This window comes from Prinia subflava, chromosome 1 (genome assembly GCF_021018805.1).
Source record: "Prinia subflava isolate CZ2003 ecotype Zambia chromosome 1, Cam_Psub_1.2, whole genome shotgun sequence".
In the NCBI taxonomy this organism is placed as follows: Eukaryota; Metazoa; Chordata; class Aves; order Passeriformes; family Cisticolidae; genus Prinia; species Prinia subflava.
In genome coordinates, this window is record NC_086247.1 from 62,838,547 (window position 1) to 62,862,186 (window position 23,640).

At 38.8% G+C, this 23,640-nt stretch overlaps 1 protein-coding gene across 4 annotated transcripts in view; it reads left to right on the forward strand.

Annotated features, from left to right (window-relative positions):
- Nucleotides 1–14,600, forward strand: part of ANKS6 (ankyrin repeat and sterile alpha motif domain containing 6) — a 41,050-nt gene extending 26,450 nt beyond the window's left edge. For 2 of the 4 annotated variants that reach the window (XM_063398416.1, XM_063398385.1), the window contains exons 12-18: nt 1,381–1,570; nt 2,954–3,070; nt 4,942–5,009; nt 6,281–6,397; nt 7,263–7,359; nt 12,762–12,807; nt 13,016–14,600. In XM_063398416.1, coding sequence (XP_063254486.1) covers nt 1,381–1,570; nt 2,954–3,070; nt 4,942–5,009; nt 6,281–6,397; nt 7,263–7,359; nt 12,762–12,807; nt 13,016–13,025 — 645 coding nt within the window. In that variant the 3' untranslated portion in view covers nt 13,026–14,600. The other 2 variants (XM_063398406.1, XM_063398395.1) reach the window with 2 other exon arrangements.
- The last annotated feature ends 9,040 nt before the right edge of the window (nt 14,601–23,640 follow it).

Here is a 23,640-nt window from a genome sequence, read left to right on the forward strand (position 1 = left end):
GACGAAATGGTGCAAGCTTTAAAGAAAAAAAGAAAAAAAAATGAATAACATTTTACAGGATGATGTAATTTAAATAAATGCAAACAGTGTGCTAGGGAGGGAAGCCCATTCTGCAACACAAATGGGCAATAACAATTTAGATGGAAATTTGGGACTGAAAGTTGAAATGAGTTCATGATGCTCTTCAGGGAGTTCTCAAGTTTGTGTTGTGCTACATTACTTCTAGTCAATTCAGTGCAGGGCTAAGGAAGTATTACATTCTGACATAGGATAGAATAATGGAAGAATGTTACCACTCAAATGAGTTTTTCTTTTAAATCTGCATCTCTTTCATTAAGTAGAAAAGTTCCATTTATACCACAGCAGAAGCAAAATTGTAAAGACAGGAAGAACCATTGTCATTCTCATTTCTTGCATTGTTACCCAGATCAACTTTTTTATCAGTTTATTGTAGTAGCCTGAGTGACAAAAAGTATTTAGAATTAAACTCTGGATTCAGGAGTTCAGTAAAAAATCACCTTCTTTTTGGGTCATACAGTGCAGACATGAAAATGTATATGTAGAACAAAGAATTTAGGAGATGGAGTGCATTGACTGTTTTTGGAAAAGACTGTTGATATATGTACATATATATATTCTTACTAGCCATTTTAACTCATATTTTCCTGTTTTACGTGCCTCCAAGTGTGTTAAATATTTGCAAAACTCTGAATAAATCACTTGACTCCTGTTAGGTAATAATAAATTTGAGGGTTGGCTGGAAACCTCCATTCCAGGGCAGCAAGGGGTTTAATGCGCCTAAAACTTAGTTTGTGCTTGCTACATATTTCTGGTTAATCCAGCATGAAGTGCTACTTAAAATTAGCATCTCATATGCTTTGAAAATCTTTAATTGAGACTTAAATCTCAGAATGAAAATCCCTATTTTCAAGTCAAAGTAATTTACTTTGTTTCTGTTATTAAACTGGTTTTGTGTCAACTGCATGTTTTACTTCTGCTTCTGCCCATTCCAGGGGAGGTGGGAGGTGAATGAGAAAGTGTGTGGTGCATAGGTGCCATCTGTACTTAAAAACCATGGTAGTCCTTTTAGAAAAAGAATAACTGTAGTGCTTGTGGGCAGTATTGCTTTGCAAGAAATAATTTTCCTGTTACAAAATTACAGCCTTAATAAATATTTTTCTTGATAATTTTGAGGAGAGAGACTTTCATCTGGGATAAAATCGCTATTGCTCCAATTATTTCAATATAGATCAATCAAAACCTTCTAGTTGTGACTACATGCTCTCAGAAATGATAAACAGCTTAAGTAATATTGAAGCATCATGTATAGGTAAATATTTTTTTGATTATTTTTAAACTGAAATGCATCATTACTTGCAGCAAAAACTGGAGATGAACAAGAGACCTCCGTCTGGGACTTCATCTACGTCTAAAAGCACATCACCAACTCTCACACCTTCTCCATCACCTTCCCCATCTCCTAAGGTTCAAAACGCAGAGTCTTCGGTCTCTTCTTCTCACAGACACGCCAAGAGCAATGGCTCCAGCAGTGGTACTATTACAGAGGATGGTGAGTGGCTCCCTGTAATTACAGGAGATTCATTCATCAAGAAAAGCTGTAACTATACTGACTAGTGTGTATCTGCATGAGAGTGAGGTCTCTCTTCTTTCTAGGAAATATATTATGGTGTTCCTTACAGCGAGATTGGTATTCCTGCACTAACTGCATCTTTATCTCCCAAAACCTGTGATATTTTCCATTTACAGAGAGACTGGTATCACCTTAAAGCTAGCATGGAATATGTAGGTAGGCTACTCCTACATGGCTGCATTTTCCCCCTTCATGGCTTAAGTTCTGTGTTCCACTATTTGCTGAGGGTACAAAATGCAATTTGTCCACACTAGATTTTTTTCTTTTCCTTAGAAAATGCAGGGAAGCACATCACTACAGAGATACATTTTTTACCCATAGCAAGTGATAGCTACATGCAGTTGATTAAGAGCTGTAGTACATTTATTTTTCTAAATCATGAAAATAACCTTATTACAACCTCTTTTTAACTTAAAGTCATAAGAAAGAATAATAATGTTGTTACTTTTCCAGTAAGATTAATACCTTTTAAATTAGACTTCTAGGTCTAAATTACAACTTTTAAAAAGTCATTTTACTGCATTGGAAACCGGATATCAATAACATGGTTTTCTCTTGTAAATATCTCAAAAAAAGTGAAGAAAATAACATGACTCAGAACCTTTTAAATACGAAATGGAGGCACTTTGTACTATTTTTGTTTTTTCTGAAATTGTCTGTATTGATTTTGGCTTATTTTCACTTATGCCATCTTTTTCCATTAACACTGTAATTCCATTTGACACTGAGGACAGGTGATACTTGACCCCCTTTCTGCGCTCTTCTCATGGCTTAGCTGTAACATATTCTAGTGACTGCTGGAGCAAATCCTTTCACATTTAGTGCCATTTTATAATGATGTCTTGATAACATAAGAGTTGCCGATCTAGAGATTCATAAAAGGAAGAGAACTCACAGCTGGATAACGAGGCAAGTTCCCCAAGCCATCAGCTGCTCTCATCTCATCCAGTGAAGCTGGGTTTTGTGACCACACAGTAATGCCAGGATACTGTGAGTTCCTGTGTAGCAGAGAAAAGGCTGTTTGTCAGAAGCACAAGTAGCTCTGGGTTCTTTGTGTTTGTAACCTTTTGTGGTTAAGTGTTCCTTTAATTCAAGGGCTTCTCTTAGTGAGCTTTGATTCAGCAGCAACAGTACAAATGCTGATATGCCGAACAGTAATCAGAAGAATAAGTACAGAAGGTCTGCAGTGCTAACTTTTCTTTCAAGTGAACTTAAATGAGTAAGCAAATTGATTTGCATTGACTGTTACTGTGAAGGAACAGTAGATAGCAGCATTTAGAGGTGTTCTTTGTTTCTTTTTAGGCAACCACTTGGTGGACCTTCAGCAGCTTGGCCCTATTATGAGAGCCAGTGATGTAGAGAATCATGAAAGACGAAACCATGTGAGAGTAAAAGAAGGCTCTGAAAACTTGGAGAAAGGTAATCTTACCTTACTACTAGAGAATAGTATAAAAGGAGGTGCTAGATAGGAGTAACATGGCAAAAGCAGTAAGAGCTCCAAAAGCCTTAGCTTGCTCCAGGAATGGAGTTAAGGAGACAAGGTAAGTGTAGAGCAAATGAGAGTGGTAAAGCAAAGGGCAAACATGTTAAGAAAGAGTTGTAAAACAGAAGTTTCAGTTTTTGTTCAGCCTTAGTATAATAATACAGGAACTGGAAGAAGGGTAGAGGAAGAGAAAACATGAAGGGCCTACACCTGAAAGTGTTCTCTGTGTGTGAAAGGTATTTGGTGTTATAGTTGTTTATGACAATAAGACTGAGCTCCGACACCCTGAAAGTTTCTTCCCATATCATGGCCTACAGTTCTAAGCACACCAATAAGAAAACCTGTTCTAAGCACAACCTATAAGAAAAAAAGGTTAATAATATATCTAAGGGTCTTCTAATGTGAATTCTGTTTTCTTTCTCTAAGATGATATTTTTCATCAAATAATGTGGAGAAGTTCCCATGATACATTTTTAAAACTGATTATCTTTTCCTGTGGATTAATGTCAGGGTATTAAAGCTTTTAATCTGAGACCATGTCAACTTTTGCAAATCTTGTTAGGCATCATTAAGTTAGTTGAACTTAAGGTAAAAAAATACAAACAACAAAACCCTAGCAGAAAATAAGACTCAACTAGAATTTTTCTCTTCAGTTGTCTTTGGACTCTCCTATGCAAAGAAGTCTTCCAAAGTAGTACACAGAACTGTGTTTGTCTCAAGGTACTTGAAGTCTTTTGAGAAGCTTAGAGTAGGAGATTCTCTTTCATGCTTCAAGTGATGATAAAAGCAAAGGGAAAGTCAAAAGATGAAGAAGTGAAATAAATGAAAGCAAAGTATATTTGGTAATGGACTAGTGATGTCTTTAAAAGGAAAGTGAGTTTATATGCAGAATATTAAATATAGTTTTGTTTTATAATGTAATAATTCATGTTCTTCATTTTTCCTCTGACTTCTTAGTTTCACTGACCGCTTAGGTACTTCAGGGGAAAAAACAGTTACTCAAGACAGCTAATAATAAAAAGAAGACTTTAGCTGAGAGAGGTAGTGTGTAATTAAGAGAGATAATGTCAGGTTATTCTGAATGTGCACTTATGCTTTTTAGCTAATCATATTTTAAATGTGTGGGAAGAGTCACTGTCGGGTCCTGCAACACTGAATTTCCTTAGGCTTTGAGAGGAAAGACAATACTCAGTGCTCTTAGCCTTGGAAGGTGAGCTTGTAAAACTTAAATTCTGTCCCGTTTTCATCTTAGCTGGACTTCAGCTGTCTGTGTTTAAGATGCCTGGATGTTGGGCACGTAAGGAAAGAGGGTTCAGAAAGACCTGTGTTGTATCAGTGTTTTGAATGAGCATGTGTGTGGTTGCTTGCTGTACACTTTGCCGTCCTGGATGATGACACAGAGAAATATGCCTGTCAGTTCCTTGCCTGCGTGAGGAGTTTTGCTGTCTAACCTGCACAGTCTGGATCAGCCATCTGGGGCCAAGCACCTGCATTTTAAGGCACTGAAGTGCCTTTATTGTGCTTACTGATTTGTTTTTGTAAGATCCTTTTAATGAAGTAGAAAGGGCAATACAACAGTATTTATCCTAGCAAGGTAAGACTAGATGGAATTAGAGCATATATAAGTAGGTGAGAACAGAGTAAGCCATTATTTCAATTTCTGATGGAGAATAAATGGGGTTGTTTTTTTCTTACCATAAATCACTCTGGGAAATATAGGCTTTAATATATATTTTCAGTTTATAATGCTGAGGTCATTACAATATTTTCTAATCTGTGGAGTTGATTTTTTTTTCTGTTATTACAGATGAGCTGACTGGCATCCTTAAAAAATTGTCACTTGAGAAGTATCAGCCTATATTTGAGGAACAGGAGGTCTGTCTTTTCTAAAAAATCTTTTGTTTTTTACTGCTTTAATGAAAGTAGGGTATAACATATTACATCGGATTTGTGATCAAGAATCAAGTTTTACAGCCATTCCTGGTTGCAGAGAGAAGCTTGAAACATGGACCAAGTGATATTTGTGGCATTCTCCAGCATAATGCAAATAGCAGAGCTTCTTACACTTAAACTACAACTTTTGTATACCTAGGGGTTTTGTTGGGGTTTTTTTTGTAACTTAGGGATTGCATTCTGTTTTTCCTACATATGTCTGTATCCAATGTGGCTAAACAGTTCATAGGACATTTTGTATCATCCCTGGAATCACAGCTGGAGCCTCATTTTCAGAAGGAGAACAGCAGGGTGTGAGTCACCAAGATGGCTGCTTTATCTTCTTTATCTGCAATAGGAGAATTAAATTGGGGAGCGTAGGCATCGTGGTGGATGAGAGCTGTGACATTGACTTGCTGCTGAAGGATGCAGTGAAAGGAAATGTTGCTGAAAATAAGTAAAATTAATTCCTTAAAATGTTTAAGGCAGGATCAGATGTGAGCAAGTATTGCATGTTTATTTGGTCAGAGAGAAGGGTAGTGAACAGACGTTCTTTAAGTTGACATTGCTAACGAGTTCAGAATTTAGCACAAGTCCAGACAGTTTAGCTGCATCACAGTATATTGGGTTAGTATTGCTCCCCTGCATGATAGGCAAGGGAGCATTGTGTAGAAATTAATATGCTTAGTGTGTGAAGGTTATATCAATACGAAAAGTTTCAGATATCTGTCCTTGCCACAGCCTTATGGATATGTTGTTATAATAAAAACTGGTATATGAACAAAACCTAGGTTTTTCTCAGGAGACACTGGAAAAGTAAATACAATATTCTGAAATTCCAAAAATACTTAGGGGGGAAAGGGTGAAGAGAGAAACCTTAGGTTTATTCAAGTAGCTGCTACTGTAGGAAGAGGAATTTTTGTGGAGACTATATTTTCTGTATTAATAGAACTTGATGGGAAAAAAACCTAAAAATCCTTTAAGATTTTAGATGTATTATCATGATTAGTTGAATGATTAACAGTAGATTATAAGCCTTACAACAGAGTGGTAAAGTGGTAATTCTTTAAAAATTAATTTTGCACAATATTTACATTAAGTTTATACAATTAAAAAAAACCAACACACCACTTTTAACATGTAGTAATCAATCTATGCATAGATATATTTGTCTTACTTTTTAATTTCTTCTTCTTTTTTTTTTTAATATGCAGGTGGATATGGAAGCTTTCCTCACACTTACTGATGGTGATCTGAAAGAGTTGGGTATTAAAACGGATGGATCAAGGCAGCAAATTTTGGCAGCTATTTCTGAACTTAATGCAGGAAAGGTACATTTTTAAGTACTGTACTTAGAAATTATTTCAAAGTTTTTAATGTAATTAATTCAACATACATTTTGAAATTCAGTTGCAGATGTTAGTTAGAAAAGCTAAATTAATTTTTTCCAAAGTGTTTCATGTATTTGATTAGTGAAAAGTCTTCCTTTGTGGCACTTCCTGTTCTCTTTCAATAACTCTTTCCTAGTCTAGTGACCAAGCTACTTGTAAACACGAGCAATTTTGAAGTTTCTGAATATTGATTTCAGCCGTGCTCAAAAGAATCATCTGGCTGCAATAGGGCAGCTAGAGAATGCAGTATAAGCAGAAAGGTGTCCTTTAGGTTTTGATTCCTCTGTGATTAGGTGAATAGCGCTTCTCTCATTTCTTACACTTTTATTGCCTTTCAATTTTATGTCACAGTAAACAGTGCTCTTGTCAGAGGGATTTTGTACTGGAACATTTCTTTGATTAGGCTTGCTGATGCTTCTCAGCAGCTTTTTTTAGGTTTGAGGTCCATTCACTCTCTGATAGTGGAAATTCAGACAAATGAAACACAAAGACAATTTTCCTAAGTCAAGATCAACAGTAGTGATGAGGCTAAAAATTAGGGGAGATGGATGATGTTCCATACTAAGATATGCCATAAAGATAGGAAGAAAATAATGAAAATGTTTCTATTGTTGTCTGGTAGTTTCGGGAAAAGATTACTACAGGGTTTTCAATATATGTCTGTAAAGGAAGGATTTGTTATTATTTCTAATAGAATACTTCAGTATAGACATACACACACCTGTTTACACTTTGTTGTGTACTCTTAATAATTCATTTTTTAAACAGAAATTTAAGAATACCTTATTTTATTGTTCTTTTACAGGGTCGAGAGAGACAGATTTTACAAGAAACTATACACAACTTCCACTCTTCCTTTGAGAGCAGTGTTAGTAACACCCGACAGCCTGCTCATTCCCAATGTGAGTAGCACCTGAAATTAATTGGAAAATGAATTACAGGTTGAATCACAGAATCACAAAATCAGTTAGGCTGGAAAACACCTCTGAGATCCTAGAGTCCAACCTGTGACCAAACACCACCGTGCCAACTACACCATGGCCCTGAACGCCACGTTCAGTCTTTTCTTAAACACCTCCAGGAATGATGACTCTGTCATCTTCCTGGGCAGCCCATGCCAGTGTCTAATCACTCTCTGTGAAAGAGTCTTCCTAATGTCCAAATGTGTAGATGTTTTATTTAATACTGGCTGGAAGACAGAACGTGACAAACAAGCCAGTTAGCTGCTTTCCTGGCAAATGATATGTGTCTCTGAGACTGTGGAGAAGATTTCAGCATAAAAAGTAGAGATATCTATAAGATGTTTTTACACCCGTCATTATTATCTGAAATAAGGATAAGATTTTTGTTGTGCAATACTAAACATGGAAAATGGATGTAAGTATAGCAAATTAGAGTATATAGTATACTGTCTGTAGTGTCTGTATGTATATGTGCAGCATCAGTGGGAGGTGTTCCTGTATGATACTTAATTAACTTTTGCATATTCTTTATAGGAGACACTTTAGTATGATCAGGTAGAATAAATATATTCAAGATTTACAATTCAGTGTAATAGTTCAGGCAGCTATGTTAATTGTATGTTTATGTATACATAAACATATAATATACATATACATTTAGTTATTTTGGATAGGTGGTTTTTTTGTATTCTTATCTGTAGTTGGTTTCTTTGGAATACATGTATTCCAAGCACCAGTGTTATCTGCTGCCAAGCTGGAGAAATTGCCTTTTAAAATGCACTGTCTGCAACCAAAACGTACAGGAAGGTGTTGCTGACCTGTAATAATTGAATAAATTTCCTGTACTCTCAGATACAAAATCTGTAAATCTCTGTCCTGCCAGCCACCTGAAACAAAGGCAGATACTCATCTGTTGCTCCAGATTAAAGCATGGGGCATAACCTATTCCCACATGTACTTCTGTATCCATGTTTTAGTAGCAACAACGGAAGCCATTGAACAGCCTTGAGAAGTTCACCAGGTTTAAAATGCTTCTTCTTCAATTGTTTATTTTGATGCTTTCATCCACTCACAAAATAATTTCATTTGTTTAACATTCATATGTTAAATAATTCAAGCATTTGAGGAATACTTTAGGAAACCTTAATAATGAGCTAGTCGCAGTTCTAATCTCAGTCAGCTGCATTTCTCTAGATGTGTGAAAGCAGATGCTGACTGTTGGCCTACTGATATCTTGGGAAAAACTGGGAATTGCTGGGGTAGATAGTGAATGTGGGCTACTTCCAGTATTCTGTTTAGTCTGTTTGGTTGAAAGCCACTGTCAGGTGTCTCTGTATGCATTGTGCAACTTTCCATTCTCAGCATAGTCAGCATGTATGGGAACTTCTGGATGTCTCTTGGTAACATCCCAGAGCTGAAGAGCCTCTTCTGTAGGTATTACTAGGTGAGCAGAAGCTGTTTGGGATTTGATTACATGGCACAAAGAACTGGAATTACTCAAGAACCAAAGAAGCATAGAGGTGTAATCTCCAAGCAACTTGCTGACCTTAAGTGTCTTGAAGACATCAATGGACAAGAATGGTGGCTTAGAGTTGGGGAGAACATCCTTTTGTAAGAATGGAGGCAACAGTTGCTCCTGTTGAGCTTTTGACAAGACACTGCAAGAGGACTGCCATCAGAGATCTGGCTTTTGGGTTTTTGTGTGTAAGAGCTCCATGATATAGATTTGGCTGTGAAACAGAAGTAGAAGCACTAACAGAGAAGAGGAAGAGAACATGTAGCTAAAAGAAGTTTCTGCACCAGGTAAGCTGCTTTTTATTGTAAAAAGTAGCAGTGCAGTCCTTATGCAGCCTCTGCAACTTGAAGTAATTTCCAGAAATGTGTAATATTTTAGAGCGTAAGAGCAGCTGTACCAAGTCAGATCCAAGGTCCATACAGTTCTGTTCAACTTTGTCATCCAGTCTCATCTGGCACTGATGAGAAGAGCTGCTTGCTTTCATTGGCTGTGAATTTGCCATGTCCTGACTTCATTTGCTTCATCGTACTGGACCAGAAGATACAGTGAGCAGTCGTTTCCTGTTCACTGCATCCATGCCACTGATGATTTTACAGATCATTGTGATATTCTTTTTCATTCAATTTTTTTTTCCAAGAGGAAGGCTTATAGGCTGCTTTGTGATTCCCTATAACATAGTTTTTCTAACCTCTTTTCCTCTTCTGCTCTTATCTTTTCAGACTTGGGAGATACCAGCTTAACATACAATATTCAATATGTAGGCATATTATGGATTTACATGACAGAGTGATGTTTGTTTTTCAGTCATGTTCTCTGCTTCCCATTCTCTTGCCCTTTCCTAGTTATTTCTGGTACTTTTCTATGTTGGTATAATTGAAGACTGAATTGGTATTAATTTGAATTACCTCTTACAACCCAGTTGATCTACTGAGTTTGAGCTCACAGCCTATAATTTTGTATAAACACACATACATCTTTTCCATTTGCCTTAATTCATATTACTTCATATTTATCTTTACCAAATTTTGTCACTATCTTATTGTTTTGACTCACATGAAGTCTTTTTGCCAGCCTTCTGTTTACCTTACTTTTTATTTACATGGATAACTTAGGGCGTTTTTTCCCTTCACTCTATATGCCCTTTCAAAATCATATATTGACTGTACTGTTCATATCCTGAATATTCTCATGCAGATCCCTATGAAATACTAGGGGTGAATCTCTCTGCTATGGAAAAAATCACTGTTTACTGCAGCCTTCTGTCCTCTGCCTCCCTAACAGATTATTTATCCACACAAGAAAATTTATTTTATCCTTTGAGTTCCTTATTATCTTAAGAGCTAACGTTCGACCTTGTGAAATGCCGTGTCCAAATCCAAGCATCAAATGGACCTCTTTTTATCTACAAGATTGTTGGCACCTTCAAGAAATTCTAGTTTTGGTGAGGCAAGACTTCTAAAATCCCTTCTTGATTGTTATCCACAAAATTTCAGATTGTTACAGTTTTCACTAATCTGGTTGGTATTACTGTCCATCTCACTGGTCTCCATTTCTCTGCATTTCCTGTTGAACCATTAAAAAGATTTGCATCACTGTTACCACATCTCAGTTATGTGACAGTGTAAACAACCGTGCTCTGTACACAGCAGTTCAGCTGCTTAATACTTCTGCTTCTCTAGGACATTTTAGAAATTTGCTATTACTTGCTTTGTGCATTTATTTCATATTCTTTTTTGCTAGTATTTCAGGTTAAGATATCTTGGACTTCCACATAAAGAAGGTTTCTGAAATGGAATCCTTCCTCCCCACCGCATGCCAGGGACACTAGGTTAGGCTGTGTGAATTGCATGCTCCAGTCCTTGCCTGACCTGCATAAGGCAGAGCAGTGTGAATGACTCAGAGGCTTCTGGACCTCTAAGCCATTAGTTTTGGAGGCACCATGAATTCTGAATAGGCACACAGAACTTGCATGGGGACTGTTGCCTCCGTCTCTTTTTTTAATGGAAATTAATTGGTCGTTTGTAGAAAATTCTGATAAAATTGTTCATTCCAAGACTGAACGTTTTGGCGGGTTTTGACACTTTGGTAGTTTGGCTACTATTACATCTTGGACAATTGACAATGCACCCTGTCCTTTATAAGAGAAACTATTTGGAAGATACAGCTTTTTTATAGCCCAGTGAATATTGCTTCACCATTTAGAGCAGATGACCAGCCCATGGAGGCATGAGGCAGAATGACTGCTCTGAGGAACAAAATGCTTCTCCTTCGTCTGGATTCCAACTTCAGCAAAACAGCAAGTGGCAGCATATAGTCCAGCTTTCTGAGAGAATGGGATTTAACAAATAATGCTGTCCCAGGAAAAGTTTCTGTTTGTGGTTTGAGATGACCTTTTGCTTACATGATTCTGGTAAAAAAAAAATGGACTTTCTGCATGGCTAATTGCCAGGACTAATTGTGTAGTTTATTTTAACCAATACAAAATTATATTTTATATTATATTATAAGGGGGCTGTGTTACGATTCATGCTTTCATTAACTGAGTGCAATCAAGAGGTTGAACAGATCTGGCAATGGTCTGCAGGTTAATTGAAACAAATGACACCTAAGAAGACAGAGCTGCGTTTCAACCCAAACTTACCTAATCAGTAATGGGAAGCTGAAAAAAGGTCATGTGGATTTTTATTAAAAAAAAAAAGAGGAGAGGCAAAAAGCAACTGAAATAATTTCCTCCAGAAGAAGAAGAGTAGAAGAGTAGACATAAAATCCTATATGCTAGTTATAACAGATGAGTAACAAAGTGTTACATGTTAAATCCTCTGATAAAAACTGGAAATACTTCATGGAAGTTCCCTTGCCTGTTTATGGCTTGCAACAGAATTTGCCATTTTTACAGAAATGACATGAAAAACGCAAGAGAGCATCCAAGGTTTATATTCAGAAGGACACAATCTTTTTCTGCTAAGACATTTCTTAAACTCATTATGAAAAAACCCATTAAGATTGGTAGGAGGTAAAGCTAACTACCATTTAACTTAGTTGCCTTCTAATGCCAAGTTTATTGAAATATTTGAAAGAAAAAGACGAGCCTTGTCACTTGTTACAGGCATCCAGCTGCTCTCCTCTATCTAAACAACACTTCTGATAGGTGGGAAGAAAAGAGAAAATCCAAACATCTGGTAGGGGCAATGAACAAAGGCAAGACATAGATAGCAAAAGAATGAACTGTGAATATTCTCCAGACAAAAGTTTAAATGAAGAGTAGCTATGCCATTGAAAAAAAAATCATTCTTTTCATTCTGTAGTTAATGGAAATTTTGGTTTTCTGGTTTCTTTTTACATATTATAGTATATTACATATATTGATAGATACATTGCAGATACAGAGTTGTTTGTGTATTTACTTCTCATTTTTGGAATCAGACTCAAAAACGTCAAGTGGAAATTATCCAGAGGAGAGAGTTAGAGATAGAGGAGAAAGAAGTAAAAATAGAAGCAAAATCAATACAGACTTGCATATTAAAATCATAAAGGATTCAGGTAATCACTTACTGGAAACATGCACATTGAGAAAAGAAGGATTCTTGAAACTTTGTGGCAGTAGGTGACCTTTTCACACACGAGTTTGACTTTTTATACCTTTTCCTTACAGGACACAGCTTAAGATGATTAAAATTAATTACAGGATCAAACTCTTAGATACTGGTATAACAAGTATATTGGGAAATGTAGGCATGTTTCCAGTTATTGTGGAATTACTCTCTTGTTTACAGCTATGAGTCTTGCTGGTTGCAGTTTTTCAGACTTCTTTTTTTCTCTCTTACAGCTCCTGGCTGCTCTTTAAAACCACAAGAAGTTATTTCTTCTAAAAGGTAGCTACTGGAACCAAAGTGTTTTTGTTCTTTTTTTGTTTGTTTGTTTTATGATGAAGTTTGGCATCTAACTAAGTAAATCCATACAAATGAAAATTTGAAAAGTTAGTCCTTACTGCACTGACATAGGATTTTTTGCAGTAACATGCTTAAAATGAAAAAACCCAGAGAAAGTCAAAAGAAAATAATAAAGAGATTGCTTCTGTAGTTCAGCCTAAGTTTGGAATTGGTCAAAGCATCAGTGGTCTGGATTTAAGAAGAGCAAAGTCAGAAGAGCGGGATGAATGGATGAACATGGAAGAAGATGGATGTTTCATTCCACTCTTGCCCATACATGAAGAACCCATGGGAGACCTTTGTGGGCACAGTCAAGAGCAACAAAAGCGCAGAAGAAGGCAAGAAGGCCTTGTCACCACAAATTGTGACACCTACATGGAGAAGTATGTAAGCTAAAAATGCCTCTATTGATTGGATACAGATAAAGGAGTCCAGATTGAAAATATAATTATTTCATGGGAAGAAATAGAAAGGAGAAGTAATGCTGGATTCTTCAGTAACCAAAAAATATTTTATCTATTCAATATTATGAGGTTAGAACAGCAGTAAAAATAAAAACATAGTACCTATTTGTAAAAACAGCACTTTATTTGAGGAAATGTGTAATCTGTCACCAATATTTAAACAGAAAGAATGTTAAAATATTTTATATTTCTGACTTTTTTTGAGAATAAAACCATTTACATGATATTGGCTGGGATTTTTTTGAATAGTAACACTAGCATATCCTTAAAAATACATTTTTATAACTTGATTTTGTAGCAATTTTGAAACAAAAGTCACAATAATTACAAGTAGAAATAATTTTCTGCGTCGTAAACATCATTTTTGTTAACCAGTTAAAATGCAAACCATCAGGAATTAAAATACATGTCATCAGAAGCCTCTGACACTATGTTAATCTTTCTGAAGATTCAAGTACTGCAAGTAAAGGCAAGAAGATCTTGGTGCTCCAATTACCTGAGTGCTCTCAGTACATAACTAAAGATTTTATCCATGCTCCTCGCTGTACTGACAGCTCATGGGTGCTTGTTCTGCCTTTGAGAGGAGCTAAGGGAGACAGAGTCCTGTGTTGTGTGTCAGGGCTGGCACGGACAGCGGCTCCTACACTCCACGCCAGGCAGCAGAGGTCTGGTCGGTACCAGCACCGGGGCCTCAAACCCCAGTGTCTCACTGGGCTACACCAGAAGTTTGACTCAATTGTCCAGACCTCCACTGGCATTTGCCAGGCCCTGAGGCATCCAAAGCACTCAGAAGGGATGTCAGACGTAACACTACATGAGGGTTATGAGCAGGTTGTTCATTGCAGCCACTTGGACAAAGAGACTATTCAGAGATGGAGACTGTCATTTCATTGACTTGTCCTGATTTGTCACAGACTCTGAAAGGTGAAAACTGGTTTTTTTGTTCCTGTTTGCTGTTCATTTTCTGTGTCCTTCTTTTCAGTTTAAATGAAAATCTTTGTTGGCAAACCTTGCTTACCTCATAATGAAAAGTGATACCTTCTGAGTTTTACCAAAGAAGGAAATTCTGCAAAAACCAGTTCTTGTTATAATTCAGTCTAGCGTTATAGACTTGACTAATCTGTAGTTTATAAACCTAAGATTTTGCTGAGGAGTACTGTCATTTTACAAGAAGCTTTTGTAAGTTTCTTTGAATTTAATTTTCTTTTTCTGCACTTTGAGCATTAATGAAAATCAGATTTTAAATAAAGATAATTTGTTATCTGGAAATGATTCAAGCAGTCATCTTTAGTATTTCTCATGCTTCAGCAAATGCCTTAGAAGCCAGGTGCCTTCTCCAGGGAATAACTTCAGTTTCCAGAGTGAAGGGGAACATGAAAGGGAAGGAGGAGTTCATGCAAAGAGATTTCTTTAATACTGAGATCAGCTTAATTTACAATTGCTTGGCTTGTCTGACTCTGACACTAATAGCCTCAAACTTGCCACTTTATTTTATTTCAAAGCCCTCTTGGCAGTACAAGGGTACATTTAGTGGGAACAGGCTTTGTCCATTAAAACCAAAACTTCTTGTGCTATATTTAACGCTCATTTGGAACACTTAATTTCCAGTCTCTCGGAAGTTTGTATTATTGAAATAAACTGTTAATGCAATGTTCTCCTTAAAGTGTCACAGCAAGGAATTGTTTCAAAGCAATTTTTGCCACTTGTCATTCATAGCATTCCAGTGTGCATGAAAACTTAATGGAGTTAACACGCAATCATAAAAACAACAGCATGCAGATATTTGAAGTTATAATTGCCATATTCCCAGCATTGCACCTATAGCACTTTAACTGGCCTCTTACTTCTCTGAGTTTTTATTCATAAGTGTGTACAACACTCATAATATGTCTGTCTGGTCTTAAGAGGAGTGGGATATCAGGACTGTTAGAAGGGATAGTGCTGTACCTAGAGCAGGGTTCTTCAAGGTGATAAACAGGTTAATGCGAATGTTGGAAAGCAGGCCCATTCAAGACACTTCCTTATAAATAACATAAAAATATTCTTTGTTCATGTGTACACTTGATACGTGACTGTGAGTTCTTGTTTTTATTAAGCCTATGTGATTTGTTACCCCACAGCATCAGCAGCTTCCAGTTAGCTGGTGCAGAGATATCCTGTTTTCTGAGTTGTGGAACAAAACCATTGCACAGAAAGCAGCCAACAAAGTGCAAAAGGTTTGATCACAACGCACCTGATTTCAATTGTTCTCCACAAATTTCTCCATATGTTTTTTCCAAGTCACTCTCTGCTACCATTATTTCCTAAGATCAGGAAGAATAAATAAAAGGAAAACAAACTGAATAAAAGCTAGAGATAGAAGCACAGCTACTAGATTGGGATTTCTGGTTTTCTTTTAGGTTGTTTTTTGAATAGTCAGAGTTAATATTGACTGCCCTGGGATTCAGTTACTTCAGCAGCTCAGGACTCCAAAGCACTTATTGTTTATCACAGACTTAGTTCAAAATCTGTTGCTCTTATACCTTTACCTAGAGCAAACAGAGATTGTCATTCTCTGTGCTAGGAATTAAATGGTGTATGCAGAGATCCACTTTTCCAGCTGCTTAGACCACAGAATACATAACAGAGCTCCAGTTTATAAATGCTCCTGAAACATTGTATTATCTCCTGTCATGCATTTTAATTGCTTATTTGTGTATGTGTCAAGCACACACACAAACTGTGGTCCTTAGCAATGCCACAGATACGTTTCACGCAATCACAGAATGGCTGAGGCTGTAACGAGCCTTTGGAGTACGTCTTGTCTGATGCCCCCCTGCTGAAGCAAACCACCTAGATCTGGTTGTCGGGGACCCTGTCCATTGGTCTCCCCTCATCCAGTCAGATGCTCTTCATAGAAAGCTGTCAGGTTCATTAGACATGATTTCCTCTGGTGTGAACTTGTGCTCACTACTCCTAAGCACCATCTTAAATATCTGGAAGTTATTTTCAGGCATTTTCTCCATCACATTCCCGAAAGTCAAGGTGAACGGATAAGGTCCAGTTCCCCAAATCCTCTTTCTTGCTATTCATGAAGATAGGGATGATATGTTTTCTTACATTGTGCAGAAACCTTGGCCAATCACCACAACCTTTTAAAGATAATAGATGCAGGTTTGCAATGACACCAAATAGCTCCCTCAGTACTTGGAGAGTGCATCCCATCAGATCCCATGGACTTGTCTATATCATACAACATCTCTTGGAATGCCATGGAAGGATATTTTGTCATCTACATGTGCCCCTTAGACAGTGGGTGTTAATACACACTACATGTCTGCTAGTTCTTCAGTGGGTTGTAGACATCCTCTTACAGTGAATTTCATAGTGGTTTGTCAACTATTTCAAGCATCCCATCATTTTCATTGCACAGCAACAGCATTCATGGTTACCATCCTCTGCGTGTGCTGTGTTGCTTCTCAGTTTACACAGTGATACATAAACTTTGGGGTTTTCCTTCCTATTCCTTGGACATAGAGAGTGAACAGTTTGCAGCTAAAATTTGCCAACATTTTTTTGTGTTATCAGCATTCAAGCAAATCCAGCATCATGATGAAGTGGGCAATGGTCTTTTAAAATGCTGAGACTTTGTTAGGCTCTGAATATTCTGGGGGAAAGGACCTAGTATATAGTGAAGACTGCATTGCACCGTATATTTCCTAGCCTGACATAACTTTACTCTTGCCACTTATCCCACAAACAAGTACAATAAAAACTAATTCAAATCAGTGCACAGTTAGGAAACAGGCTATTAGATTCAGAAACAGATAGCAAATCCTGCAATAACAGAATGCCTCTTCCTTAGTGTAGCCACAGGTGGTTTCTGGTGTTTTATCCAGATTGCAGGCTGTGAAGTCATGCTGACTAGTCCTGTGATTCAGCCAGCCAGCCAGCAGACATGTCTCCAGCTCCCAGGGAAGCCAATTGCACCAAGTGCCATTTTCTGCACAGCAATAATTATTTGCAGCCAAGCTCCTCCTTATTTCTTTTGTGAGGAGAGATGTACCTTCTCAAGTATCCTGAAGTGTAAACTTTGGTGATCAGATAAAGATACTGACTTCTAACATTAATGGTGTCAATTCTTTGCTCAGTTTAGAGGAGTGTGGTGTTCTCAGATTAGGCTGTGCCCCATGACAGCTCCTAAATGTGCTGGATTTTGTGATAGTACTGCTTAAACATAATAATGGTTTTCTACTTGTGGCAAGATGCTTGCTGAGAAGTTGTAAATAAAAAAAGAAATTACCCTTTTTACTTTTCAGTAAATAAGTACTGAACTAGAGCCAAATGCTGGCCTGATTTGTACCTGTGTAACTCTACCACATCCAAGCCACAGTGGATTGAAGTGCAGGGAACTTCCAAAGAATCTGGGCTAAAATAATCCAGAAATGGAGTATCCCACCCACCATGTCTGGTTGCATAATTTCTGTGCAAACACGGTGTGCGTGCAAGGAAACCATAGGTATGTTCTTAGACAAGGAGCTGCAGAATGTGTTTGTTGTGTTGCTTTAGATATCTTTTTAATTTTTTTGGTGTCTCACCTCCCTGTTGGCATTCATTATGCCATTGTTTAACACTTGCAAGGCCTTACCACTCTCTTATATAATGAGTAGTTATTTGATAAATATTACAAATATTATTAATGGACTTGTTTTATAATGCCTTTATTTTTTGCTGGATCAAAGCAACACAAAGAGCAGTTCTGAGATGAGGGGACAAAGAGGACAAAAGAAAGCTACAAAAAACCCACTAGAAAACCCTAACTTGATTGGATATCTCAACAAAACTAAGCAAATTATTATGTGTTTATTATGTGGAAATTAGCAATAGCCTTCTCATATGGTAGCTATTATGTACATGTGAATATTTTAAATTTAATTTGTGAGAACTGTGCATAAGCACAGCATGAAAAACTCATCATTTCACTCCTGGAGACAACATGAAACATTAGAAGTGTTGCACAGCATTTCACAGGCAGAGCATGCCAAACAACTAGTAAATACAGAAAGCAAAGCTGATGAGAGGATGGGAATCCATACTCTGCTGTTTTCACCTTCTATGTCTGGCTCCCTGTGTTACATTGATTCCTTTTACTTTACTTAACACACAGAGAGAAAATCTAGATTCTTTGTTTTGTACCTTTAAGATGTCTGGCAAAGACATACCAGTGATTTCCTAGGTGAAACAAGGACAGTTCAGGAAGAGAGGAAGAGGAGAAAGACACTGTCCTATGCTTTTTGCATTTTAAAATTAAAAATAGCACAGAAATTTTTAAAACATGAATGAGAGCTGTATAGCTATATTTATGTTAAAATGTAGTATTTTTAAAAGCAAAACAAAACCACACACATCTAGAACTTTCCCATAAAAACATAAAACAAATGTTTACTTTCCATTTGCAACAACAATATTTTTGCCAGCTTTGCTGTCTCTGTTCATGTACCTGCTTTTTCAGTCTGTCATCCTAGGTTCTTTAACGTTCCCCAATGAGCTCATGTCTTCTGTAAGTGCTTATTATCAGAGCCAAGTGTATGTTGCAATCCAGATAATTCGCTTCACTATTGTACTGGTTTTTTGTTAGAGATGTTAGACATGTATATTCATAATGCAATGAAACCTCAAGCTGAGGTCACTGGATGGAAGAAGTATTTATTTCTCTCAAAAGTTTGAATGGAAGACTATGTTCTTGGCATTAGTTATCATGTGATGAATTTGGGGATGAGTATGTGACCAGAAGGGAGTACATCCTGAGTTCTGCTCTTGCTTGACAATAGACACAGGCCAATCTGATTGCTTTTTATGACAAAATGTCTGAATTTGTGAATGCAAGGGCAGCACCTTGACTTTTGCAAAGCTTTTAACACCCTGTCTCAGAGTATTCTCATATCCAAGGTGACCACAGTTTGGATGAGTGGATAACTAGACAGATAAAAAAGTAGTTGGATGGTCAAGCTTGGATAACAGTAGTAATAGTACCTCAGCTGTTTATCCAGCAGAAACTTTACAAAATTCAGCAGGGACAAAAGTCAAGTCCCTCACCTGGGAAGGAAGAACCCTGAGCAACAATACAGGCAGAATGGTGGGAAGCAGCTCTGTGGAAAAGGGTTTGGGGTCCTTGGTGGACATAAGGCAGGAGCACAGACTGTCTGCAGAGAAGGCCAACAGCATCCTTCTGTTGTTGCAGCCACAGAGCGAGAGGAGACAATCCCTCTATGATCACCATTTGTTAGGGCCTGCTTCATCCAGTCTGGGGATCCACAGTGCAGGAAAGCCATGGATAAACTAGAATGAGTCCAGCGAGGGCATTAAAATACTTGAACACTGGAGCTCTTGCCTTGTTAGGAGAGGCTGAGGGAATTGGGTTTATTCAGGGGAGACAGGGCTACATGGGACCCTCCCTCACTATGCAGCTAGTGAGGACAGCAACCTCCTGGTTCCTATAAGGAGGTTGTCAAGAAGATGGGATCAGGCTCTTCTCAGTGCTGCAGGGTGGGAGGATGGGAGTCAATTGTCACAGTCTTGAAAGAAGACTGCCTATCAGTGATGCTTTTCCCCCCAAAGACAGCCAAGTAGTGTAGCAGGTTGTCCATAGGGCTATGTATCTCCCAGACTGGCAGGTTTTTGAGACCTGAGGGGTGAAGCCCCGGAGAGACAGCTCGAACCTCCCAGCTGACCCTGCCTTGCACAGGGAGCCGGAGCAGAGCACTGAGCTCAGCTGCTGGACCCTGCATCCTCCAGCATCCCACCGGGACCGGAGAGGTGCACAGAGTATCCCAGGATGCGAACTGCGGGGACCGGCTGACACAGGCAGACCGGGAGAGTTTAACACTCTCCCCTTCACTTCCAAAAAGTTGGAGCCTCCGCTGATCTCTCGATATACCCTTATCTCGGGCTCCTCAGCCTCCGCGGCAGCGCCTTGAATTATTCATTGCTGTCGACAACCCCAGAATTTCCCGTCCCCTCAGCCGAGGCGCGCTGCGGCAGCCTGATAATAATGATCAGAGCGGAGGAGAGGTGACACCGCCGGGGCCGCCCCGCAGCGCCAGGGCCCGGCCCGGCCGCGCCGTCAGGGGCGCCATGGCGGCGGCCGCCCGCCAGGGGGCGCTGCCGGCTCGGCCTTGGCAGAACCTCGGGAATGAGGGAGGGAATGAGGGAGGGAATGAGGGAGGGAATGAGAGAGGGAATGAGAGAGGGAATGAGAGAGGGAATGAGGGAGGGAGGGCAGCCCCAGGCAGGGCGGCAGCTGCACCCCCGTGGGAGGAGGGTGGCTGGCCGTCGGCGTGGCACTTTCCTCGGCGTGCTGCTGTGGAGCTAATGCGCTCCCCCCCTCGCTTTGCCTTGCCTCCTGCCCGCAAGGCCTCGTCCCCAGCGCCACGGGCGGTCTGAGCGCTCTGCGTCTCCGAAATGGAGGAGTGCTGCGAGCTCCGGCCCCGGGCTGTGCCCCAGGGACCGGGAAGGGGGCTGCGAACACGTCACTGTGGCTCGGGTGGTGAGAGATGCTCCTGAAGAGACTGCAAGGCCTCGGTTTTGCTGTACCCTGAAGCAGAGCCCCCCAGGGTTACTGGGAGAGGGCGGCCGAGGAACCCACCTGCACTGGCCCAACTAAAGCCGCCCCCGGAGCGTTTTCCGGCAGCCTCCCCCACGTAACACAATTGCTCAGTGGAGGCTGATGCTCTGGCAGCTCCACGGGATAGTGGGTGAACTCTCCGAACAGACACAGGGATCCAAGCCTTCTCCTGTTTATGTACGGGGAAGGAGAACTCACAAAAGAATACCAGTGAGTGAATAGTTAATCAAGTTTTAACTATTATCTAAAATTGCCCTAGTGCATTCTCTGCTGTGCATTTGCTGTAGAAATAAGGTACAGAAACATCAAGAAAGGGAACTGTGACAGGAGCAGCATATTTGCTGGTAAGGTTCAAAACACACCAGTGTTCTCCGTTGCAGTCGACATTCCCATTGCAATGGGAAGAAGTATAACTGTTCTGAACCCTCCAGTCTGAGTATCTGTTAGTTTAAACCATCTGAATCAAAAATATTTATGGTAGTGGAAAAATCTCTGATCTGTTTAAATTCTTCCAAATTTAGGTTTGTCGTTGAGTCATCATTATTCCCTGTCAAATGGTTTTGTGAAGTCACCCAAAATAATGAGATGTCACTTGCCTAGATACATTAATAATTAGAAGGATTTATTGTGGTAGGCATCATGGGAAAGTGTAACTTTCCCATTAGATGTCCTTAATTAGAAAAGAATGTGTCAGATTTCAGATCAACGTAGGGGAACTACAACTATCCATTAAAGAGAGAAGGACAAATAATGCAAGTGACAGCTCTTGCAGAAGTACAAAGATTTAAATACTTTATAAATTAAGGGGATTGAAGGTGCTCATTTTCATCTCTAAAGCTCTGTGACCTGTCTTCATCATCAGAAGGATGCAGTCTCCAAACTAAATTAAACAACATAAAAAAACAAGTGCTCTGTATAATTCTGACAATAGAATATTTGTGTAATCAGTGGTTGTTCCTTTTCCTGACTTTCAGCAATGGCTCCTTAAGGTGGGCCAAAGTGCTGGAAAATGCTTGATTATGCTAATATGAAAAATTTATAGTGACAATGACGTCTCTTGAACCACAGGAGTTGTGGCTAATACACTTGTTCAGCTGGTGGCAAGATGGGAGATAGAGAAGTGGTCTGTCTGGCTTTAAGATAAAAATTGGAGAGCTGTTAGGTACTTCTAACATGTGGGAGGTATTACTGTAAATCCAAGCAGAATGAGGTGCCTAACTACTTGGGCATGTGCAAGGAGTTAATTTAAGTACCCATTTTTGTGTCTTCCATTTGGCTCTAGGTAATTCTTCACAATCTCAGGCCAAGGGTTTTACTGGATGTCACACAGAAGCTAGAAACTAAGTCTTACAATGCTTACATTTACTTAGAGTCATGAGTGGAACCATACTCATATTTCTGCACAGTGCTTAGTTAGCATTCAGGCCTGTATTTTACTTATGCAGTCTTAAAATCATGCCATGAATGATATCAAAGCAAGGGTAATTTAAGAAAGGAGAACGTGTCTACACTTCATTTCAGCTTGCAAAGAAATGATGTTCTGAGATGTGGAGACTTAAAATTTTGCACCATAAGCAAACTGCTCAATCTGAGAAAATGGATTTATTAATCTAGTGCCACACCTGAAAGTTACTACAAGCTGATTTCTGTGGCCTACAGCTTCTACTACAGCTTTTTCTGCACCTTCTGTGAAATCAGTAACACTGGACCAGTGCCCAACTGACAGGTGGCCACTTTACCAAGTTATCAGCTTGTTTCCTCCTCTTGATAAGTGTTTCATTAGGGATGGTTTTGGGAGGAAAGGTGAATTTGTTTCTTACGGGGCAAGGAAGTGCTTTGACAAGGAGGCTGAGCCACACAAACAGGGTCTTGTTAAATAAGCTTTTCAGTTTTACCATTTTGTGTAGCATTTTGCTTGAAAAATAGGTTTTTGTTCTTATATGAGCTTTTATCTGAAGAGCAATTACAATCATTAGGTTTGGATTTAGAAAAGGATATATCTAGTTTACCTGGAGGAAATAGGTGCTCAAAACATAGGTAGTTCTGTGACATTGAAAATGTGCATGTTTAAAAACAAAGTTCAGATAGAACATTAAAGACATGATTTAAATACTCTCTTGAAGTACTGTGTGGAAGCCTTCTCTAAATTCAACCTTTATCACATATTAAATGCTAAGAGTGCTAGGGAACACAGGATGTGTTCCAAAGGGATATATAAAAAGCACCTTCCATAAGTTATTAGCATCCAGCATTTGTGTTTTTAATGAGCTGAAATGAGAAATCTTGTAAACTAGTTTGAACAAACTACAGTGTCTTAGAGCAAGGTGTCTCAAACATCAATCAGCTCTGGAAAGTTTGATTGTGAGATACTTCTCTAAGACACTTTCAAGCTCAAACCGATACTTAAACACTTGGCAGTAGATCTTGACAAGATTCACATGTGAATGCCCAAGAGATAACTGGTGCATTGTTTTACTGAGGAAGGTGGTATAAATATTCCACTTCTGAAGGCAGGACTAAAAAAAGCTCACCTGCTCATTAAAAGGTACTGAAACCTGACTGTTTTTCATACTGTTTTGTAAATGAGAGTTCCTGAAACACACCTTTATTTTCAAACCTTCTCTGAAAAACCTCTGGGGATAAGCAAGGTTTGGTATGACAAAGAAAACATTTTATTTAGCTTTAGGAGCTGGAATGTCTGCATCAGGG